Here is a 19,381-nt window from a genome sequence, read left to right on the forward strand (position 1 = left end):
GGGCAGGCAGGAGGAAGGGAAGCAGCTCCTACAGGTCACCCTGGGAGGCCTCATGTGGGAGCGGATGGGGATGACCCAGGGAGCCAATACTCCCACTTGTGGTATTTAGATATGGGGGAAAGACCGAGAAAATCCAGTGGTCAACATTGCAATGCAACAGAGCTTTTATTGCAGTTCTGGGGAAGGAAGGGAGCTAGGAGAAGAGCAGGACCGTGGTCACTGATTTCCCCTCTCTCCTGGCAGTGGGCAGAGACAGTGAGCGTCAGCCATGCTGCAGGAGTAGGCACCAAGCATGGGGCTGTGTCATCAGGGGAGAGCAAGACTTGAAGGGATGATCAGGCAGGACAAGAAGACGGCAGAGCTGGGCCCCAAGGACGTATCGGTTGTTCACACTTTGGAGTCCAGAGATGCAGCTGGGAAGTTGCTTCTTAGGGTGTGCTGGGGGGTTTTCTGCTCCTCTCTGTCACCTGTGACTTAGCAGGGCCCACAGCTACCACTGAGGTACCTGTAGCCTCGGCGCCAGCCACCATATCCACAGCTCCCAAATGGTCCATAGCCCCCATAGAGGCCAGAGCCCCCATAGCCCCCAAGGCCTCCATACACCCCATAGCCTCCAAAAGTGCCACCATAGCCCCCTCCAACACCAGGGGCTCCCGCCGAGCCAACAGCGCTGAACTGTGGGAAGGTGCTGAGGATGGGTCCGGGGTGCGTGACCATCACAGCCGGGGGCTGGATCACCACAGTGGAGTCGGGGCACTGCCGCACGCAGGGCTCGTTGGTGGTGTCAGCCAGGGGGGCCGGGGCGGCCACCCCACAGGAAGGGACGCACAGGCTGGAGCAGGACATCTTTCAGGCAGGCACAGAGACCTGGAAAACACTGCAAGGATTAGGCAAGGCTGTGGGGAAGGGGCTGTATCGAGAGAGGCCGGAAGAGAACTGCAAGGGACTTCCAAGAGCTGGACTTACCCAGTTGATCAGGAGAGTCAAGCGGAGGAAGCTGGATAGAGGACAGTGAAGCCCTCAGCTCTTTTATACCTGTCCCAGAGCGCCTGGGGCATCAGCCAAGGGGTGGGGGTAGAAGCCCCACTGAATTACAAAATCACGTTGACAGGCTTCATGACACTGATTTCAGGTGATGTGAGATAATTATATGCCTCCTCATTGGGGACATTGGTCTGTAAACGTGCCCTGGAGAAGAAAGAGGTGATGGGAGGGACAGCCTGTGACACATCGTGACATCAAAGACAAGGCGCTGCTGTAGCTGACCTGAAGGCACCAATAAACTCCCATCTGTTCCTAATCCCACACTTTGTCTATGTGGAAAGGTCCCAGGAATTTTGCAGGAGGTTGCACAACCACAGCACAGTGAGCAGCAGCCCAGCCGTGTGCCCAGGTCCAGTGTGCCTGTGCCTTTGGGGACAGTGGCCACGTGCAGCCTGGTTGTCTGTGGGTGGTCACGCAGCCTCTCCTGGCACGGTTTTTGCTGCCCAAATGAGTAACCAAGTCCCTCCAGAGAGGACCCAAGGAGCACAACCCTCACAGGCACGTGGCTGAAGGACCCCAGAGTGTCTTGGTCTTGTTCCTGCCCTCCTGCTCCCTCATGGACATTTTCCCTCACAGAGGTCCCCAGTGCCTGATCCCACCACCCTTCCATCTCCAGTCCATGCCAGCACTTTTCATAGATGGTGATATGTCCCACAAGGGACCCATTTCCTCTGTCCTTTGCGTGGCCACAAAGTGAATCAGGAGCTACAAATCAACATGTTATGTACTCGCGAAAAAATGTTCAAGGCTTAGGGATACCCCTTGCACTTGGTACTGAAATGTCCCCAGACCTTGTCATTGTGGGATGACGACTGGCGTGTGGGAGCTACCCAGGTGGGTGTGATAGCTTCTTTCTTTGCCCAACCTCCAGGTGCCTCAGTTTAACAGCCTGTAAAAGAAATGTAATGACAGGTGTGATGGCTGTGCACAGAATTGCAAAGCATCTCTGCAAAATGCTCAGGACGCTGGCGTGTAGGCAAAGTGGTGGGATTAGGGACAAAACGGGGTTTATTGGTGCTGCCAGGTAAGCTACAGTAGCAGCTTTTCTTTCATGACGTGATGTGTCATGTGCTGTCCCTCCCTTCACCTTTATCCTTCAGGACATGTTTGCTCGTTGGTATGCCCAGTGAGGATGGATATAATTGCCCTGCATCGCAATTTGTTTTATGAGGCTTGTATGCTTCATTTCACGATTTTATGGGGCTTCAGCCACTGCCTATTGGCCAATGCTCCAGGCACTCTGGGACAGGTATAAAAGAGCTGAGGGCTTCACTGTCCTCTATCCAGCTTCCTCCACTTGACTCTCCTGATCAACCGGGTAAGTCCAGCTCTTGGATGTCTCTTGGGGTATCTTTTGTTGTAGGCACTGCTGCTCTTTCATAGTGCATAGTGAGGATGTGACGGCACTGTTTCAGAGCTACGGAAAGGATGCGAATTCAAACCTGCAGGTAGCATGCCCTGAGTATACCAATGCTCCCAAGTTCTTCAGGTGCTCGTTGACTTTCTATCTGCTTTCCATGGAAGAAGGAGTTTTCCTTCTCTCCTGCGGGTGTGTCAGGACGAGGGAGCGTGAGGGAAGCAAGGGGCCAACACCAGCATTTCAGCTGTGGAATGTGTTTTGGTTCTGACTGCCTGAGATGACACAGAGCATGTTCTGGGACACAGGTTGCAAGTACAAGAGAAGCAGGAGGGATTTGGGATCAGCCTTGCACTGATCCTGAGCTCTGCCTTGTATTGCAGCTTCACCTGCTGAACCAAAAGATGTCCTGCTCCAGCCTGTGCGTCCCTTCCTGTGGGGTGGCTGCCCCAGCCCCCCTGGCTGACACCACCAACGAGCCCTGCGTGCGGCAGTGCCCCGACTCCACTGTGGTGATCCAGCCCCCGGCTGTGATGGTCACGCACCCCGGACCCATCCTCAGCTCCTTTCCGCAGCACAGCGTTGTTGGCTCGGCGGGAGCCCCTGGTGTTGGAGGGGGCTACGGTGGCACTTTTGGAGGCCGTGGTGGTTTCGGAGGTCTAGGAGGCTATGGGGGCTATGGGATTTATGGGGGCTACGGAGCTCTCGGGAGCTGTGGATACGGTGGCTGGCGCCGAGGCCACAGGTACTTCAATGGCAACTGTGGGCCCTGCTAAACCCCAGATATCCATTGATCTGAGCACTGCCTCTGCCCTGGGTCTTCATAAGTACCCCCTCTTGTCTTCTACCTCCAGATGCTGAGCAAAGCTGTCAGCCCCTCTTTAGGCTGCAGCAAAGCAGCTACTTGAACTTTATGGTGCTTGCTACTTTGCACAGAATTATCTTGCAGATCTTCAGCCAATGGTTTTAGATTTTCTAGCACTGCCTCCAAAAGTTCCCCTCTAGCTGGGACAGAATGAAGCTGCACTCGTCCTCAGACATGAGTGTCCCCTGCTCCGTCCAGCTCCAGACTCCCACCTGCAATAGGAAGGGGGAATCATTGTGGTGGAGCCCTTGGGAACCTTTGGGGTGGGTGCCTTGCTGCAGCCTCATGATTGTCATGTTTCCAGTCCATTGTTTCTGTGTCATTTCCTGATGTCAATGTCTATTGCCTTTTCCTTCCAAATTAAAGAATCTTCATTGCATGAATTTTTTTTTTAATCTGAATTTGTTTCTCGCTGTGGTTGGAATTGTGCATAACCGAGGGATGATGTGAAATGTTGGATGGCAATTCATTTGGTGAAAACATTTGTGGAAGTTCTGAATTTCTCTTGGAAAAACTTTTGAAATGCAAGGTAGGGAAGTTAGTAGTAAATTATTAGTTTCATCACGAAAGATAGATTTCAAAGTGAAATATCACTTTGTGGTTGGTGAGGTCTATAGAGGAATGAAAGCTAAACTCGTGGTGTATTTCTTTCCCATTGTTACTCTGCACCCCACTCCTGCTGGTCAGTCACGGTGCTTGGGGTGATGCACTGGGCATGCACCCTGCAATGTGGTTCTGCCTTTATGAATGCCATCATCTGTAGGTAGCCCCAGGACATCCTTCCCCCATGAACTAAGGGAACGTTTACACAATGTATTGGAGGGCTGTGCATGGTCTGCACACTTCTCCACTCTGCCGGTTGCAGCCAGGTATTCATGCCTTGTTTTGGGATTGGAGCCAAGTGGTGGGAAGATTCCCAGTCCTGAGATGGACATGATTTGGAGTGCAGCTTTATTGAAGCCCTTGCAGGAACTGCTGTTACATGTGGCTACTGCCAGGGACTCAGGTTGGTTTTGGGGAATGTAAAAAACTCAGCACGTGTTTAATGAGATGGCATAGAAAAGGATTCCTGGGATTTTGTGACATTTACACATAAAGAAGAAACATAGAATACCTGTGACCATGGACAAATACACTATGAATCTATTGATAAGTAAAAGAAGGGAATGATTATGTGGCAATGAAAACCAAAAAACATACTTTGGTACACAAAATTTATTTTGAAAGAGACAGCTTTTCTACAATTCTGGGACAAAATTGTGTGGAATATGAAGACCATCTGTCCAGAGGTTCAGCGAGGCTCTGGCTGATCACCAGGGTAAAAGTGATGCAGTATATAAAAAATTGTGGTTTTTGCCTTTGGTATAGTTGCTGTGTGCAATTTCTAGCATCCTAAGTCACCTCTCTAAGCTCAGTGTCACTAATATAACTGAAATACAACAAAGCACAATGTAAGCAGATGACTAAATGGGAAAACCAGAGGATAACAGATCTAAGTTAAAGGCAGAATGAGAAAATGCACACATGAGCCTGCCTTTCACAGGTGCTGAGCGCTTGCAGCTCTCATTCTTTCCAGCTGGAGCCTGACAGCACCCAGCACTCAGGCTGCTCAGCTCCACCCTCAATTTGCATCTTGAGTTTTCTTTGCTACTTCTTTAAAATACTCCGTGCACGCTATGGCTGGGTTTAGTATGTCCACCGTTTCCCAGAGCGGTATGAATTGCATGGATGTGTCCATTGGGAAGAATAGCTGTAGGAGTACTTTGGGGCACACCGTGGTTCAGGTCTGGCAACCACCTGGGGGGCAATTTTCTCAACGGCTGCCTCCAGCCTCCCTGTCACCTCTGCTGGTAGAGGTGCTGCAGTGGGCGGCTCTGCCAGGGCCACCTCGGAGGGTTCCGAGGCTCCCACAACGGTTTGCTGCGGGTAAGTGGTGAGGATGGGCCCTGGGAAGGTGACGACAACAGGCGGTGGGAATATAATCACCCGGGAGTCACCGCAGGCCACGACACAGGGCTCGTTGCTGCTGGTGGCCAGGGGCTGGGGACACTTGGCCTCGCAGGGGTTGGTGCACGCCAGCTGGTCAGAAGCCATTACCTGGCCGTGGCAGAGGGGTGCCTGCAATTCATTTGCAGAATTAGAAAAAAAACAACACCACACAAAAAACCCCAAACCAAACTAAAAAAACCCCACCAAACAAACAAAAACCCCCAGCCCCACCAAAACCTCTGCACTTGGTTATTCAGATTTCTCAACTTGGCTGTAAGAGATATTTAGACAGAGATAACTTGGGTAAAGACAGCAGTTTAGCTCCGTTCTTTGTGTCTGCCACCTTTTACTTAATTTGCACCTATCTGTCCTTTCTATTTTGCTGCTTTAAGCTTGCTCTCTCCTGTTTCTGTGGGAGCAGAATTCCTCCCCTTTCTTTGCATTCCACCTCCAACACAGGCATCTGCTCCACAGCCTCCCTGTACTTTGCAGTATTTCCTGGAGACAAGTTCAAACCTGTTCCCACCGCGTCTCTTTTCCTCCCACACACGGCTTCCCAGGGCAGGGCCCGAGTCTGCATTTCACAGATGGGGCGCGAGAGGGTAAGGGATAAGAAAATTGGATTTTCAATAGCTTTGGATATTGAGTAATTTTTTTAGCAATCTGCTTCATTTCCTATATTATTTTCCTTGAAGATTTCTGTTATTATCAGGCAGTAAAATGTTCCACTAAAATACAGGAAAATGAAAGGCTAAGAATAAATGGGGGGTTAAAAGTATCAGTTCAATAACTAGGACACCTAACTTAAAATATATGTATCGTGGTGATATTGTCAATCCAAATCAGAAAATTGCAGTTTCAGCTAGGGTATAGTGCATACTTAAGTGTTTATTTCTTTCTTCAGATGAAATCTTCAGATAAAAGCTAGTTCTCCATGGTATACCATCACAATAGCATTTAAACTTGTAAATCAAAGATACCTTATGGTGGTGAAGAAGAACAACATTATTTTGTTCTCAGTGGAGTCCCGTGTGCTGCCGTGCACTAGAGCTGCTGTACTCGAGAGCGTTTGGAAGACGAGGACGGGACACAGCAGCTCTGCAGCACTCCTTACAGTAAGTAAGCATAAAATGCAGAATGTGCGTAATTTGGAGACAATCTAAAATCACTAAACCTTATATATGGAGAAGTGGTATACAGGATCTGAAAATATATATCCAGCAACACTTTCTAATATATAAACTATTATATTGTCAAGCATAAAGTAAAAATATCCTGAAAGCTACTTTCCCCCAGTTGAGAAGCCAAGTACTGTTCTGCACCAGGTGGTAGCAGCACAGTGGCACAGGGGAGTGGGCAGGACAACGACCTCTCTGATTTATTTACTTGTCTGAACTGTATTCAGAGGAACGCAAACGTATCCTCAAATGCATCATTCTTGGGGGAAAAAAAGCGCATGCATAACATTTTTCCCCAAATACCCTTAGGTTAGAACATAGCTTTGACCTAAAAAGATGCTTAATTTCCTCAATGTAAAAACACATTAAAATACTAGCAAATTGATATTTTTAATTATTAGAAAGGAAACCTTATTCCTGCAGTTACATTAAGTAATAGTATCTAACTGTCATCTGGTGTATCTTGTTGTGACTCAAATTAGTTATGGAGGGACAGACTATGAACAACAGCAATGCTACACAGGACTAACTTCAAGTGACAATTTTGCTTCAATAGTTATCTATGAGACACATCCCCCTCCTCCCCGCCCCCCACCCCGAATTCCCTTATCATTCCATGTGTGCAAAAACAATTCTAAAATATATTCTCAGAGCTCTTCTGAAAATTTCAGAACTAAGAGATTGAAATTCTGAATTCTCCCATAAAATTAGCAGCCCAAAGGAGTCTTGAAAAGACCTTGTTTTATTTTCACATCATTTATCAAGCATAGAAAACGTTAGTAAACGTATCTCTATAGATGTCTCAGAGTTAGAATATTTATGCAGGATTTAGTCCCAATTTTAGCAAAATTCATGCTAAACCAAAATAAACTTGAGGTTTTTATAGTTGTCAAATCAGACTTACTCAGCGTACCGGAGAGAACAAGTCAAAAGAAGTAGCGAGAAAAGCCTTACACGGAGAGAGTATTTATACCCTTTCTCAGATTGCCTGGAGGAGCTGAGACACCCTTTGTGTAAAGGGCTTTAATTACTCATGAAGCCAACTTTGTTGCATGTATTAGTCCTGTAGCTGCTGTAATTGTTTTGCTCACTGTTTATGATTATCTAAAGCTGAGCTAGGTAATAACACAAAACACAGCTTGTAACCTGCAAGTCCTTTTCATCTTGAAATTTCCTGGTTTTACTCCACTGATTTCATTAAGATTTTAAAATGTACTAAGAATTAATAGACTTGCAGTGGCTCATCTTTGATAAAACATGACTGCATAGGGAGTCTCGGAGATGTCGATGGCGCAGTGTGTCAGCACACATGAGATTTATTTTCCTGTTTGGAAATGCAAGCTAACATCTAGTATTTGTCCCTGTGCCTAAGTAAATCTCTAGAAACACGGGGTTTGTTCTTCATCTGATATGAAGTTAATGAAGTTCAGAGATATGTTCTTCCCTAAGCCAGAGGAATTATCTGTTGCAAAAACTTTAAAGAGCAAAGCTATCACAGAGTTATCTTTTAAATAAAAATGAAGCCATCTCCAATTATGAAGCTTGAAATGAGGAGGTGATTGAATAAATGTTTTATGCATTTTATTCTGCATGAGGTCAGAGCAGTTTAAACCCACTAGGATATTATTACTATTAACATAAAAAAAATTTAATGTGTGACATAGTAATAGATGTTTGTGAACTACTTTGAAATCTTGTTTCTTGATGTCTGCAGAATATTCCTGATAGACTCCACAGCCCAGGGGATCCTTAGGGGTACCTCTTAAAATAAGAATAATTGATGTCATAAATGCGTCATGTCATAAACAGCATGATGGTGGTGGTTTTAATTCATTTAAATGCTCTTGGCATTTTAATGCACCAAGCTTCACTGAGAGGGAAGAGTGGAGTGCACTGAACTGATTTCTGGGAAGCGAGTTTGACAAGGTCTTCCTGCTGGCCTCTGCCACCAGAGGGAGCCTCTGTGTCCACGGGATCCTCCCACCGTGCACGGGGCAGAATTGTGTCCATCAGTGCTGGCTGCGGCAGAAGTCAGCCTGTCGGCGTGTGCCATGGAATTACAGAACGTCCTGAGGCGGAAGGGACCCACAAGGGCCACTGAGTCCAATTCCTGTCCCTGCATAGGACAACCCCAAGATTTATGGCAGAGGTAGTCTCAGTTTTTCATGATTTGGTCCTAGCAGGGTAGGATGAATGTTGTACATGTCAGAGGAGCTCACAATTCAGATGAAAACACAGAATAGATTTCTTCTTTTCTCTAAGATTCCAGTGTCTCTTGGTTCTAACTCTTTGGTAATTTCTAACTGGAAGACTTCTTCCCTCCAAGGAAGCATCCCAAAATTATTATTTCAAAATGTGTGTCAAAGCACATAGAGCAAGTATGAGGTTCACCCCTACAAAAGGATTCTAGCTCAACACTCTGGATTATCCTTTCAGTTTATCTTTTGGGAGATCCTAGATAGAACTAGGAACTGAATCCTGACTGTCATATTAAGATGCAGTCCCTTAACTTCAAAGTAATAAACTGTTCAAAATTCTTCTGTAATGTAGCAATAGCATGCAGAATTCCCCCCCCCCGCCCCGTTTTTGTGCTGTGCTCTAGAGTGACTAACAAAGGTAATAAAGGCAATAGAGGGCAAAGAGTAATGCAGACTGCACACACCACAATACAGAATGTTAATATTGTCAGCGCCTATTCATTTTAAATTGTTTTAGAAAATTATACCCTTGTGTATGTCAGGGACAACATTATTAATGGCTCTTGCCTAGCTAAGATATAGTTTATGTGGTCAAACCAGTTATGTTTAACTTCAGAGCACAGAAATTTTGTTTGTAAAGCTGAGTCAGGAGCATTTGCTAATGAAGAAATCACCAAAGGAAAATGCTTGGGGATGGATGCTCTGCTGATGAAGATCTGCAAGATTCATTCTCTTCACTTCAAAGAAGGTCTGCTTGCTTACGTCATCTGAACACATATTATATCTGCAAGAATTGTGCTGACTAGGCAAGGAAGAACTGAAATATAGGACCAGATCAGTAGCAAGAGTTAATACTGTGTTGGTGTATAGAACCACTTTTTTACACTTTCAGAAACTCTGGCTTTCTGATTTTATTCAAATTGCAAGTGAAAGTTGAATAATTCACAATTTGAGGCAGTGATTTATGGTCTAATTAGGACAATGCCAGAAATGACCTTGACATATCTCCTTTAAGGCGGTACTATTGCCCAACACTAGGCGTCGCCTACAGCTATTATCATAATACAACCATTTGCATAAGCGACATATTAATAAGTGTTTGTGAAACATTTTCAGTCTTCAGAACATTCCCATGGTGTTTAATTATGGAGGGTGTTTCCAGAAACACCTCACAAATCCTAAATTATGGCAGAAGAAGTGCAATTTAACAAAACTCTACAGCTACTGAAAAAAACCCCACAGCAATTCATGGACTGAATACATCACAGAATGTGAGGGGTTGAAGGGCCCTGGAAAGCTCATCCAGTGCAATCCCCCCGGAGCAGGAACACCCAGCTGAGGTTCCACAGGAAGGGGTCCAGGTGGGTTTGGATGTCTGCAGAGAAGGAGACTCCACAACCCAAAAAAGGCTTCTCTGTATCTCAAAGATTTCGCTTAATTGGGACCCGCCGAGCTGCCTCCGACTGGCTGATCTCAGGAACCGAGAGGGTGAGAGGTGCCCTTCTCGAGGTGTATTTGCCAGCTCAAGAGAACAGATGCTTTTCTGAAGGTCTTTTGACCACATTTGGTGGGTAAAAAGGGAAATTTTCTTGCATGATGACCTCATGCTGTGTGCAGTTGCTGGCCAGATCCTTGCTTGTCAGGACCCCACAAGTGCAGAGGGCTGGGTTTTCCTGGCTTTTCCATGTCTATACCAACATATTTCTAGCACTTGGCAGACCAGCAAAAAAACCACTGAATAAAGAACCTAGAAGGGCACTTTTTAATCCCCTTCTAGCTGGGATTAAACTAGATTTTGAATAATGAAAAACGACAAAGAACTGTCAACAAATTATCAGTTGGCATGATAAAGGAAATAGAGGTTGAATGAGCACAGAAGGAAAGGGAATGAAGGCAGCAGGACAGAGTGCTGACCAGAACTGTACCGAAACATATTGTAAAAGAAACTCAAAATGCTGGCTTGTTCAGAGCAGGAAAGCAAATTAAATGGTTTAAATGATGTAAAATCTGTCTGTGTTGCTTGTTCTCCCTGATCACACTGTGGGTTTTTTTGTTGTTAATCCTGTTCCTTGGTGTGTAGGTAGAAACCAGAGTCATGCAGAGGAGTTTACAAAGCACTGAGTTAACCCTGTAATATTTGGCCTCCACAGCTCCCTCTGGTTGTCCCAGATGACATTACACAACCTGCCTCACTTTCCCTTTAAGTCTTGCATTTTTCTTTATTTTTCTCATCCACTTCCCAAGCGCCCACCTCAGTTCTTCATTGTACATTAGGCAGCAGCACATAGGTCGAAGTTTCTAGACAACTACCATAAGTGACCACAGCTAAGATTCACCTGGGGGATAAACGGAGCAGCTGGAGACTGCCTTTGAGGTGGTCTCCTCAGAGAAGTGGGTATGTAGCTGAAGACTCTCCTCCTTAGACTGGCCACCTAAGAAACATTCCCTGGGGACTGAGGCACCTCAACAGCCTCGCAAGCGATCATCTGGGTACCCTTGAGAGTCCTCACTTTGACACAGAGTGGGAAGATGTGAATTTTGAATGATCACTCTAGTTTTGGGATCTGATCTCCTCGAGTTTTAGTTGGTTGTGTAGTAATCAAACTTCCAACTGGTATCTGAACCTGTGTTGTATAATGTTAGTGGAGTGCTGAAAAATACAGTGCACATAGAAGGTGTTGTGCAGCCTTCACAAAGTTCTTTGAAAGTATTTGCACTCAGCCTTCAACAGGATGTGTTTAACAAGTGAATCTTTTCCCCCCAGGGGAATCCCACACATTCATCTCAAATTTTAACGACAATTTATAACATGGAAACCTGAAGTTATTTAATCAGGGACAAACCACAGGAATGTAAACAAATTATGCATGAGAATGAATGAAGTATTTTTAGCAATCTGTGGGAGTAGCAGCTAAATCTGGTTTGAGTCACGCTGTGTCCTCCCTGGCAGACCTCACACTTGAGGTGGTTACAGGGTGAGAAATGCTGTCCAGCACACAGACCTCTGCTCCCACATACCTGCCCTGGGGTCTGACAATAGAAATTGAAATACTCAGAGCTCAAGGACTGGAACTAATGATGACTATATTAATTATTAGGAATGAAGTTTTAATGCACACTTTAAAGTTATGTTAGTACCTCATACTTGAACATAAGGAGCCTGTTAAGATGTGGTTTGATTCATCCCATTTGTTTGTTCCAATGTTTTGTGCAGGAAAAGCAACCTCAAATTTGAGATGAGGATTTTGAATTAGCGTCTTAAAATAACAGTAGGTGTTGTTGCTCAAAAGTTCCTGGAGAGGGCAGGCCAAAAACTTGGGATGAACAATGTGAAAGAAGTCACAAATTTAGGAAATAAGTAACGGACAAGAATGCAAATAGCAAGTGGACCATTCCGGTTCTGTCCATAGGAGAAGCTCTCTGAAATTGGAGCAGGAAAGAGGAGGATGCTGGAGAGACTTGGGAATGGAGAGTCTGCTGAGCGGGAAAGTTTTTGAAGTGATGAACAATCCCTTTGAACATTCAAGGCTTATTAACCGATGCATCTGACTTAGATGAATAGCTACTTGATAGTAAAGATCTGTTTCCAGGACATCTAAGTTGAGTTACATGATAGTAATTTCAAAATAGGTACTTTGCCTATGTAAATTAACACAAAGCACTTAGGAAGCACTCAAAAACTCTTTCCTTGAGGACACTCGGAGGTTTCACAGTGAATTAATTTGCTTTGGCAGCTGTCAGGGATGTGGTTCCCATCCTAGAGGTAGCTGGGAGTATAAATGTGATTAAATGAAAATCTAGGTTGTACAGTAACTGCGCAAAGGGATAAACCAGACTTCCAGCACACAACCTGGGCCCACACCGTCCTTCCCCCTTCTGCAGAGCGCAGCCGCAGCGCTGCCCGGCGCTGGCACCGCCGCACACGCCTGCCCGCCTACGGCGCAGCGGCTGCTTGCAGTGTGCGCCGTGGATCCTTGAGAGGGGGGAAGGAAGGACACACACCGGCCCCTCATTACAGGCTTCGGTCCAAATGGGTCCCGGGGGCGAATTGCCGGGGGGTGGGCAGTCGGGAAGGGTCGTGTGCGGCAGCTTGGGGGCTGTTTGCAGGCGGGGGTGCCCCCCATGGATGCTGCGCCCCCAGCACCCACACACAGAAACACAGAAGCACTCTGCTCCCGCGATCGGCCGATCGGGGGCGGTCCAGCGGGTCCCGAGCCAGCGAAACCTCAACCGGGCACCTTCCTCCTCGACAGACCCGGCGGCTCCCGGCAGCCCTTGCGGGAGCAGCTGACACGGAGCGGGCGTTACCGACCACAGCCCGCCCCTCCTCTTGAAGGAGCCTCCGGGGGGCAGCAGCCGTCGCTGCCCGCCGGGCGCTGGAAGGAGCGGTTGGCTCGTGACGCGGGTGAGTGGCACCCACGCTGTGCTGCAGCAGCGGGTGCGGTGACTCGTGCACCGGGCTGTGGAGGTTGTCACCTTTCACTAGTTAGACTCTCACCTGTTGCCACTGCCTCACACCATTGCCAACCATGGTCTTGACCAGAAGGAGAGCTTGTCTGAAGGAGACTGTAGTAACTCAAACTGACTGTCTGCCCCAAACCGTGTTTATTCTGGTTTCTGGCTGCAGGCAGTGCCAGAGCCTGCTGCTGCTGGGTGACGATGGCCAGCATCCACCTGTGTGAGGTGTGAGCAGGTGCAAGATCTGCTCTACGTGGTTGTGAAGCTTAAGGAGGAGATTGAGATGCTGAGGACCATCAGTGAGTGTGAAAAGGAAATCAACTGGTGGAGTAACTCCCTGGTGTGCCACTCAGAGAGGCTCCAGGGGGTTATCCCCCATAAGGTGATGAACCCCTTGCCCCGTCAGGCAGAGGGGGAAGCCCTGAGACAGCCCCTGCCCTGTCGCTGTCGGGCAGAGGTAGGGGACAGAAAAGATGATGAGGGTTGGAAGCAAGTTCCAGTTCGGGGCCCTGGACAACCCCCCTCCCTACCTGCTTTGCTTCCCCAGGTGCCCCGCTGTAATGGGTTTGAGGCCCTGGATATTGAAGAGGAGGATGTGGTGCAAGGCCCACCTATGAGGTCACATAGAAAGAGGCAGTTGACCCCACGCCTCAAGACCGTCTCAGATAAGGAAGAAAGAAGGGTAATTGTAGTAGGCAATTCCCTTCTGAGAGGGACAGAGGGCCCAATCTGCAGAGCTGACCTTCATCGTAGGGAAGGGTGCAGTTTACCTGGAGCCCAGATCAGGGACATCACCAACCTGGTGCACCTGATGGACTACGACCCACTGCTGATCTTCCAGACAGATGGGGAGGAAGCTGCATCCCACAGGCTGAGGGGGATGAAGAAAGATTTCAAGGCCTTGGGACAGATCGTAAAAGAGTCTGGGGCTCAAGTGATTTTCTCTTCCCTCCTTCCAGTTTTGGATGATGATGTGGGATGGAATAGAAAAATCCAGTCCCTAAACAATTGGCTACAAGACTGGTGCTACAGGGTACTGATATTCAAAATACATGAATATTACGTATTCACGCATAATGCGAACTAAGCATAATGCACACCAGATTGCTGAAGGGGAGAGAAATGTCTGGCTTCCATTGTGCTGGGATTAGTCACATGCACTTTAAAAAACATTCAGGTATTTGTGGGGTGATCTACTTAAAATGAAAAAGTACAAAATAATGAACTCACCTGAAAAATTACATTTGCAGTCCTTGTACATGGATTTCAAAAGTGTAGGTGTTACTCAACACCCGGACGTCCAAATCTGAAGGCAGAGGCTTAGTTTTGCAATGCTCTGCACGTGTACAAATATAATTAGTATTTATGAAGCGTTCTGAAAACTTCAGCAATATTTGTTATTACTGAAAGCATCATACAGGAGCTATCTGAAGCTGGGTTTGATTTTTGTTGCCCTGCGCTGGACTCTCTGCAGCAGTTCCCTGTCCTTCTGGAGCTGAGGGGCCACAACTGGACACAATATTCCAGGTGTGGTCTCCCCAGGGCAGAGCAGAGGGGCAGGAGAACCTCTCTGACCTACTGACCACCCCCTTCTAACCCACCCCAGGTACCATTGGCCTTCCTGGCCACAAGGGCCCAGTGCTGGCTCATGCTCACCCTGCTGTCCCCAGCACCCCCAGGTCCCTTTCCCTTACACTGCTCTCTAATAGGTCATTGCCCAACTTTTATACTGGAACCTGAGGTTGTTCCTGCCCAGATTCAAGACTCTACACTTGCCCTTGTTATATTTCATTACATTTTTCCCTGCCCAGCTCTCCAGTCTGTCCAGGTCTCTGATGGCAGCACAGCTTCCAGTGTCACCACTCCTCCCACCTTGGTGTCACCAGCAAACTTGCTGACAGTCACTCTATTCCCTCATCCAAGTCATTGATGAATATATTGAATAATACCGGCCCCAGCACTGACCCCTGAGGCACTGCACTGGACTCTGTCCCAGGGGCATGGGGGGCCTCCCAGCCTTCATGAACTCTGGAGTGATGTCCCACTGATGCAAGCCCAGCTACATGCCCATCCCCCTTCGAGTTTAGTTTAAAGCTCTTTGTTCCTTCCCCTCCAATATTTTGAAAGCATAGAATAATGAGGGAGGGGGAAAAGTGATTGGTCCTTCTGAGCCACAAAACATACATAATTAAAAGCCTAATTGCTCCTCTACTGGGTCCGTACTGCCCCTTGGGGAGAACATGAGCACATTAGTGCTCAGCCTAATAACTCCTTAGTCCCAGCTATTACTCTGTGTTGGCCAATATATATATATATATATATATATATATGTATATTTGCTTTGCAGTGCGTGTATCCACATTGCAGATTCTTGTTGTGCAACTCGTTGCAATGAAACAACCCAAAGAGAGGGTTATACAGCCCTGCTGCTGCCTGTACATGTTTGGTCAGTGATTTTTGTCCTATTTTTGGGGAATAGCCAATAGGCTAGGAAATTAATTGTGGTACTTAAATTAATAAAAAAATTTTAATCCGCTGTGCAGGCACCTGCAGTCCTGGCAGCCCAGGAAGGAGTGTGGAGGAGGCTCCATGCTGCTCCATGCTGCTGTAGCCGAGCAGGTGTCCATTAAACGTGCCAGAGGTGGACTGGCTCTGCACCATGCAGGGCACAGCACCCTCCGGAGACAGAAGCCTCCTTCTTCCAAGCAGAAATGCAGTTTGGATAAATAATTGAAAAATACAGAAGTTTATAATTGTTGGGTGGAGATTAATTTAATGCTGGCATGGGTGTTGATTGTCAGGAAGGTGACAATGCCACCTACGGTGGGGCTCACAAGGGTTCGAAAATAAAGTGTAGAGAGAAAAGGAAAACCAAAAAGTGCATGCTGCATGAGAATGTTTAATGGGAATGAGAAGCTGAATATACTTGTACAACATTAGCTGGATAGGATATAATCAAGAGTTCCAGGATTTCATGAGGGGCTACAATGAGTCTCCAGTTACATGATTCTGCATAGGTTGCTCATTTTTGATCAGAGATATTTTACAAAGAAATCTGCTATTACAATTGCTTGAAGTGATTTTTGGTTTTGCCCTGGTTTGCATCAAATGGGATATAGACAGAAAAATAAGCTAGGAAATGGTAGCATTGCGGGGATCTAAGCAGAAATAGAGCAAAGACAGACATAAATGCCTAATATTAAGAAATGCCAAGTAGAGTTGATTTTTTCTTTTAATGGTAATTTCTGGTTCAGCAAAATATACAAGTGAATATAAATTTTGATAACATTTCAGGTTTGAAACCAAGATTTTCCATCAGATATTTTTGAAATACTCTTTGCTTTTTGTTTTGAGAGTAAATGATAATAAAAAGTCAATATTGGCGTAAAAATTTTAATTTATTGAAAGATGCATTTTTATCAAACTGAAAAGGTATTTTTGAAAATCTTGTTTCTTGGAAAATTCATTCTTTTAAAATTTAATCCTAATTTTGAGTAAGATCAATAGTGAAATTTGTAGTTTGGAAATTCTAGTCCTCATGCTGGTCTAGTGCCAGGAGGCCATGTTTTTATTGACTCCACTGGGATCTGTGGGAGCTCAGCACTTCTATAGTCCATCATCCATAAACTTAGTCATGATCCGTCTTACTGTTCAGTTCTGCTTTTCACTTAATCCACAGACATCCACGTTGGATTTAGGTTGGCCTGCCAGTTTTACAGCAAAACGGTTGGGATAAGTGAGCAGAAAAAGGGTTACAGTTTCCTGCATCAGAAAACGGTAATCCCGCGTTACACGCTGTCCCAGAACCACACGCGCCCCTGAACCCAAAAGATCCCTTGGAACTGAGGAAGTTCCTGACATCAAACACCGCAGTAGATCCCACTATGGTTTGCTGAGGAAAGGTGGTGAGAGTTGGGCCGGGATATATCACAGAATATGGTGGCACGTCAGGGTCCACTATGTCCACTATTGTATCGGGGTACTTTATCACACAGGTCTCACTGGAGGTGATGGCGAATGGCTCTGGACATGCCACCCCCGGCGGTAGGCAGCACTCATTGTAGGGAGACATGTGACAGATCCAGGCCTGAAACACAGGAGGAGGAGAGGGGGGAAGGCAGTTATTAGTCCAACAAGAAGTTTACGTATTGAATATCAAGATTTTGGGAAGACAGGATTGCATGCTGGGCATCAAGATTGCCAGCAAGAAGGGCAGTTACAAGGTGCAAATAATTCAGGTGATAGTTAAATGTTTGTCCAGTTTCCTTTTCCTAGCCAGTAACTCTTCTGTTTCCTAAGTAACCCTTTTGAACTTAATTGTTTCAATATCTGATACTTCCCAGATGCCCACTGTTTTAAGCCTAAAATGCTCTTGTCCTATCGTTTCACTTTGCTCCTTCCCAGGATTTTGAGTGTGTTGCACTGCTTTGTCTCATACTGCACATTCAAACCCCGCTGAAAGCCGTAACCCCAACTCAACTCGTTTTAAATTTCAATTTTAATCCTCACAGCACTGGCAAAACCAAAACACGGGGGTGAAGCAATTTACCTCATCTCACCTGGTTAGAAGTGGAACAATATGATCTGGAATGAAGATCCACCCATATTTTATTAGTCTCATAATTATATCACCTGGATTACAGTATCTTATCTCTGAAATCACACAGCTCTTTAAAACTATACCTGATATCAAGGGCAGATTTTCCTTGGCATTGTATAATTATAGATTAACAGGCCATCCTTGCCCTGAATTGTGCCCACACTAATTAGGCAAGGCAAACAGATTGAGGGGCAAGGTTGGTGTTCTTTTTCAGATTATCAGCATGAAACTGATGTGAAGAGATTGAGGGCCAGCACAGAGAATGGGCCTAAACTGATAGCCCAGGCAAGTCCCCACATTTGCCCCAGGAGTCTGTGGGAGAGACAGAATTCAAGGGACATTTCTTGTGTCCCAGCTAAATGTCTTGTTTTAGCCACTTGCCACTGCTGCCTGCTCCAGTTCTCAGGGCTGCATCTTCAGCTGTTTCCAGTTGACCCTATGTCTTTGACTGGAAGGTAAGACAAAGACAGCAACAAAATCTCTTCTTCAGCTAAAATGGCTAGTTCTGCCTTCAGGGAAAGAAGTGCTGCCACAAATAAGTCTAAGGGTAGGAATCCTTTTGTAGCGCAATGCAGAAAAGTAATTTGTCAAGGGTCATCCTAGTCCTCATGACAAGAGGTGAAGAAGGAACACCTGTACATTCCTCCTGATTTGAAATTCAGCACTATATTTTAAAGAAAACCAGCAGTAAAGTGGTTTTTTAGTAAGAAAAATGTGAGTTCCAGTCTCTGTAGGATTTTGAAAATATTTAGGACAAGTTCTTCAACTGTTAAAAGACACTGTAGCTTCCCTGAAGACAGCTGAGGGTGAGAACATAATAAAACATTACTTTTTCAATTATAGTCTGTTTAATGAAACCTAAGTCTTTATAATATGAAAAGAGTACTTTCTAGTATGAAATGGTTGAGAGTCTTTAGAGTTCTGAAGTAGTTTTACATGCCAGCCCTGGTCTAAGTGAACTGTTCTCCTGAACACTAATGTAGTTTGCAAATCCCAGCTTTAACATGTGAGTTGTAAAACTTAAATTGACTTAAAACTAAAGGACAATACAAAACATATTTCTGGAACAATAACCCTTTGACAGTTCCTAAGTTCAATCTATCATTTGACAATATTTAGAAAGCAATAAGTAATTGATTGAAAATTGACTTACCCGAATCACCAAGGAGAAGAGTTTAAGAAAAGTGATTAGAAGAGTTCTACATAGCAAATGCTTTTATACACTTAGTCAAATTGCCTGGAGGATGTGACACCCTTTTTGCATGGAGTCTTAATTAGTTGCAAAACAAACTTTGCTGCATGCATAACTTCTGCAAGTAATGAAACTGTTTTGCTCGCTGCTTGTGTTTGTTGGCTATTGGATCTTCACATAGTGTGCTAAATGCATACTACACCCTGCAGGCAGGATTCGCTTTGCCATTTCATGGGTCAAGAAGAACTTGATATAATTCTTTAACCACATTTCAGTTATATCAGGAGTTGATCAAGCATTCTTTTATTTGCATGTTTTCCCCTCAAATTCAGTCTGTGAAAAGGATTCAAGGGAGCATCAGCACCACTTGTTGTCAGGGAACAGGATTTTATTTTCATTTCCCAAATTTGACATGTTGTCCAATGTGGAGGACAAGAATTTTCCTTTGAAATGCTTTGCGAGGCACTAAACTTACCAGTGTACACCTGTTACCCCTCTCA

At 45.7% G+C, this 19,381-nt stretch overlaps 2 protein-coding genes across 2 annotated transcripts; one reads left to right on the top strand and one right to left on the bottom strand.

The window, feature by feature from the left end:
- Positions 1–474: 474 nt before the first annotated feature.
- Positions 475–846, bottom strand: LOC136112870 (claw keratin-like). Its single transcript, XM_065857788.1, has one exon. It carries the CDS (start codon positions 844–846, stop codon positions 475–477), a length of 372 nt encoding a protein of 123 aa, XP_065713860.1.
- Positions 847–2,805: 1,959 nt separating this feature from the next.
- KRTAP19-7 (keratin associated protein 19-7) lies at positions 2,806–3,177 on the top strand. The gene has a single exon (XM_065857789.1). It carries the CDS (start codon positions 2,806–2,808, stop codon positions 3,175–3,177), a length of 372 nt encoding a protein of 123 aa, XP_065713861.1.
- The last annotated feature ends 16,204 nt before the right edge of the window (positions 3,178–19,381 follow it).

The sequence above is a fragment of the Patagioenas fasciata genome, chromosome 30, assembly GCF_037038585.1.
Source record: "Patagioenas fasciata isolate bPatFas1 chromosome 30, bPatFas1.hap1, whole genome shotgun sequence".
NCBI classification, from domain to species: domain Eukaryota; kingdom Metazoa; phylum Chordata; class Aves; order Columbiformes; family Columbidae; genus Patagioenas; species Patagioenas fasciata.

Coding starts and splice junctions, on each gene's coding strand:
- KRTAP19-7 (XM_065857789.1), top strand. CDS start 2,806: ATGTCCTGCTCCAGCCTGTGCGTCCCTTCCTGTGGGGTGGCTGCCCCA.
- LOC136112870 (XM_065857788.1), bottom strand. CDS start 846: ATGTCCTGCTCCAGCCTGTGCGTCCCTTCCTGTGGGGTGGCCGCCCCG.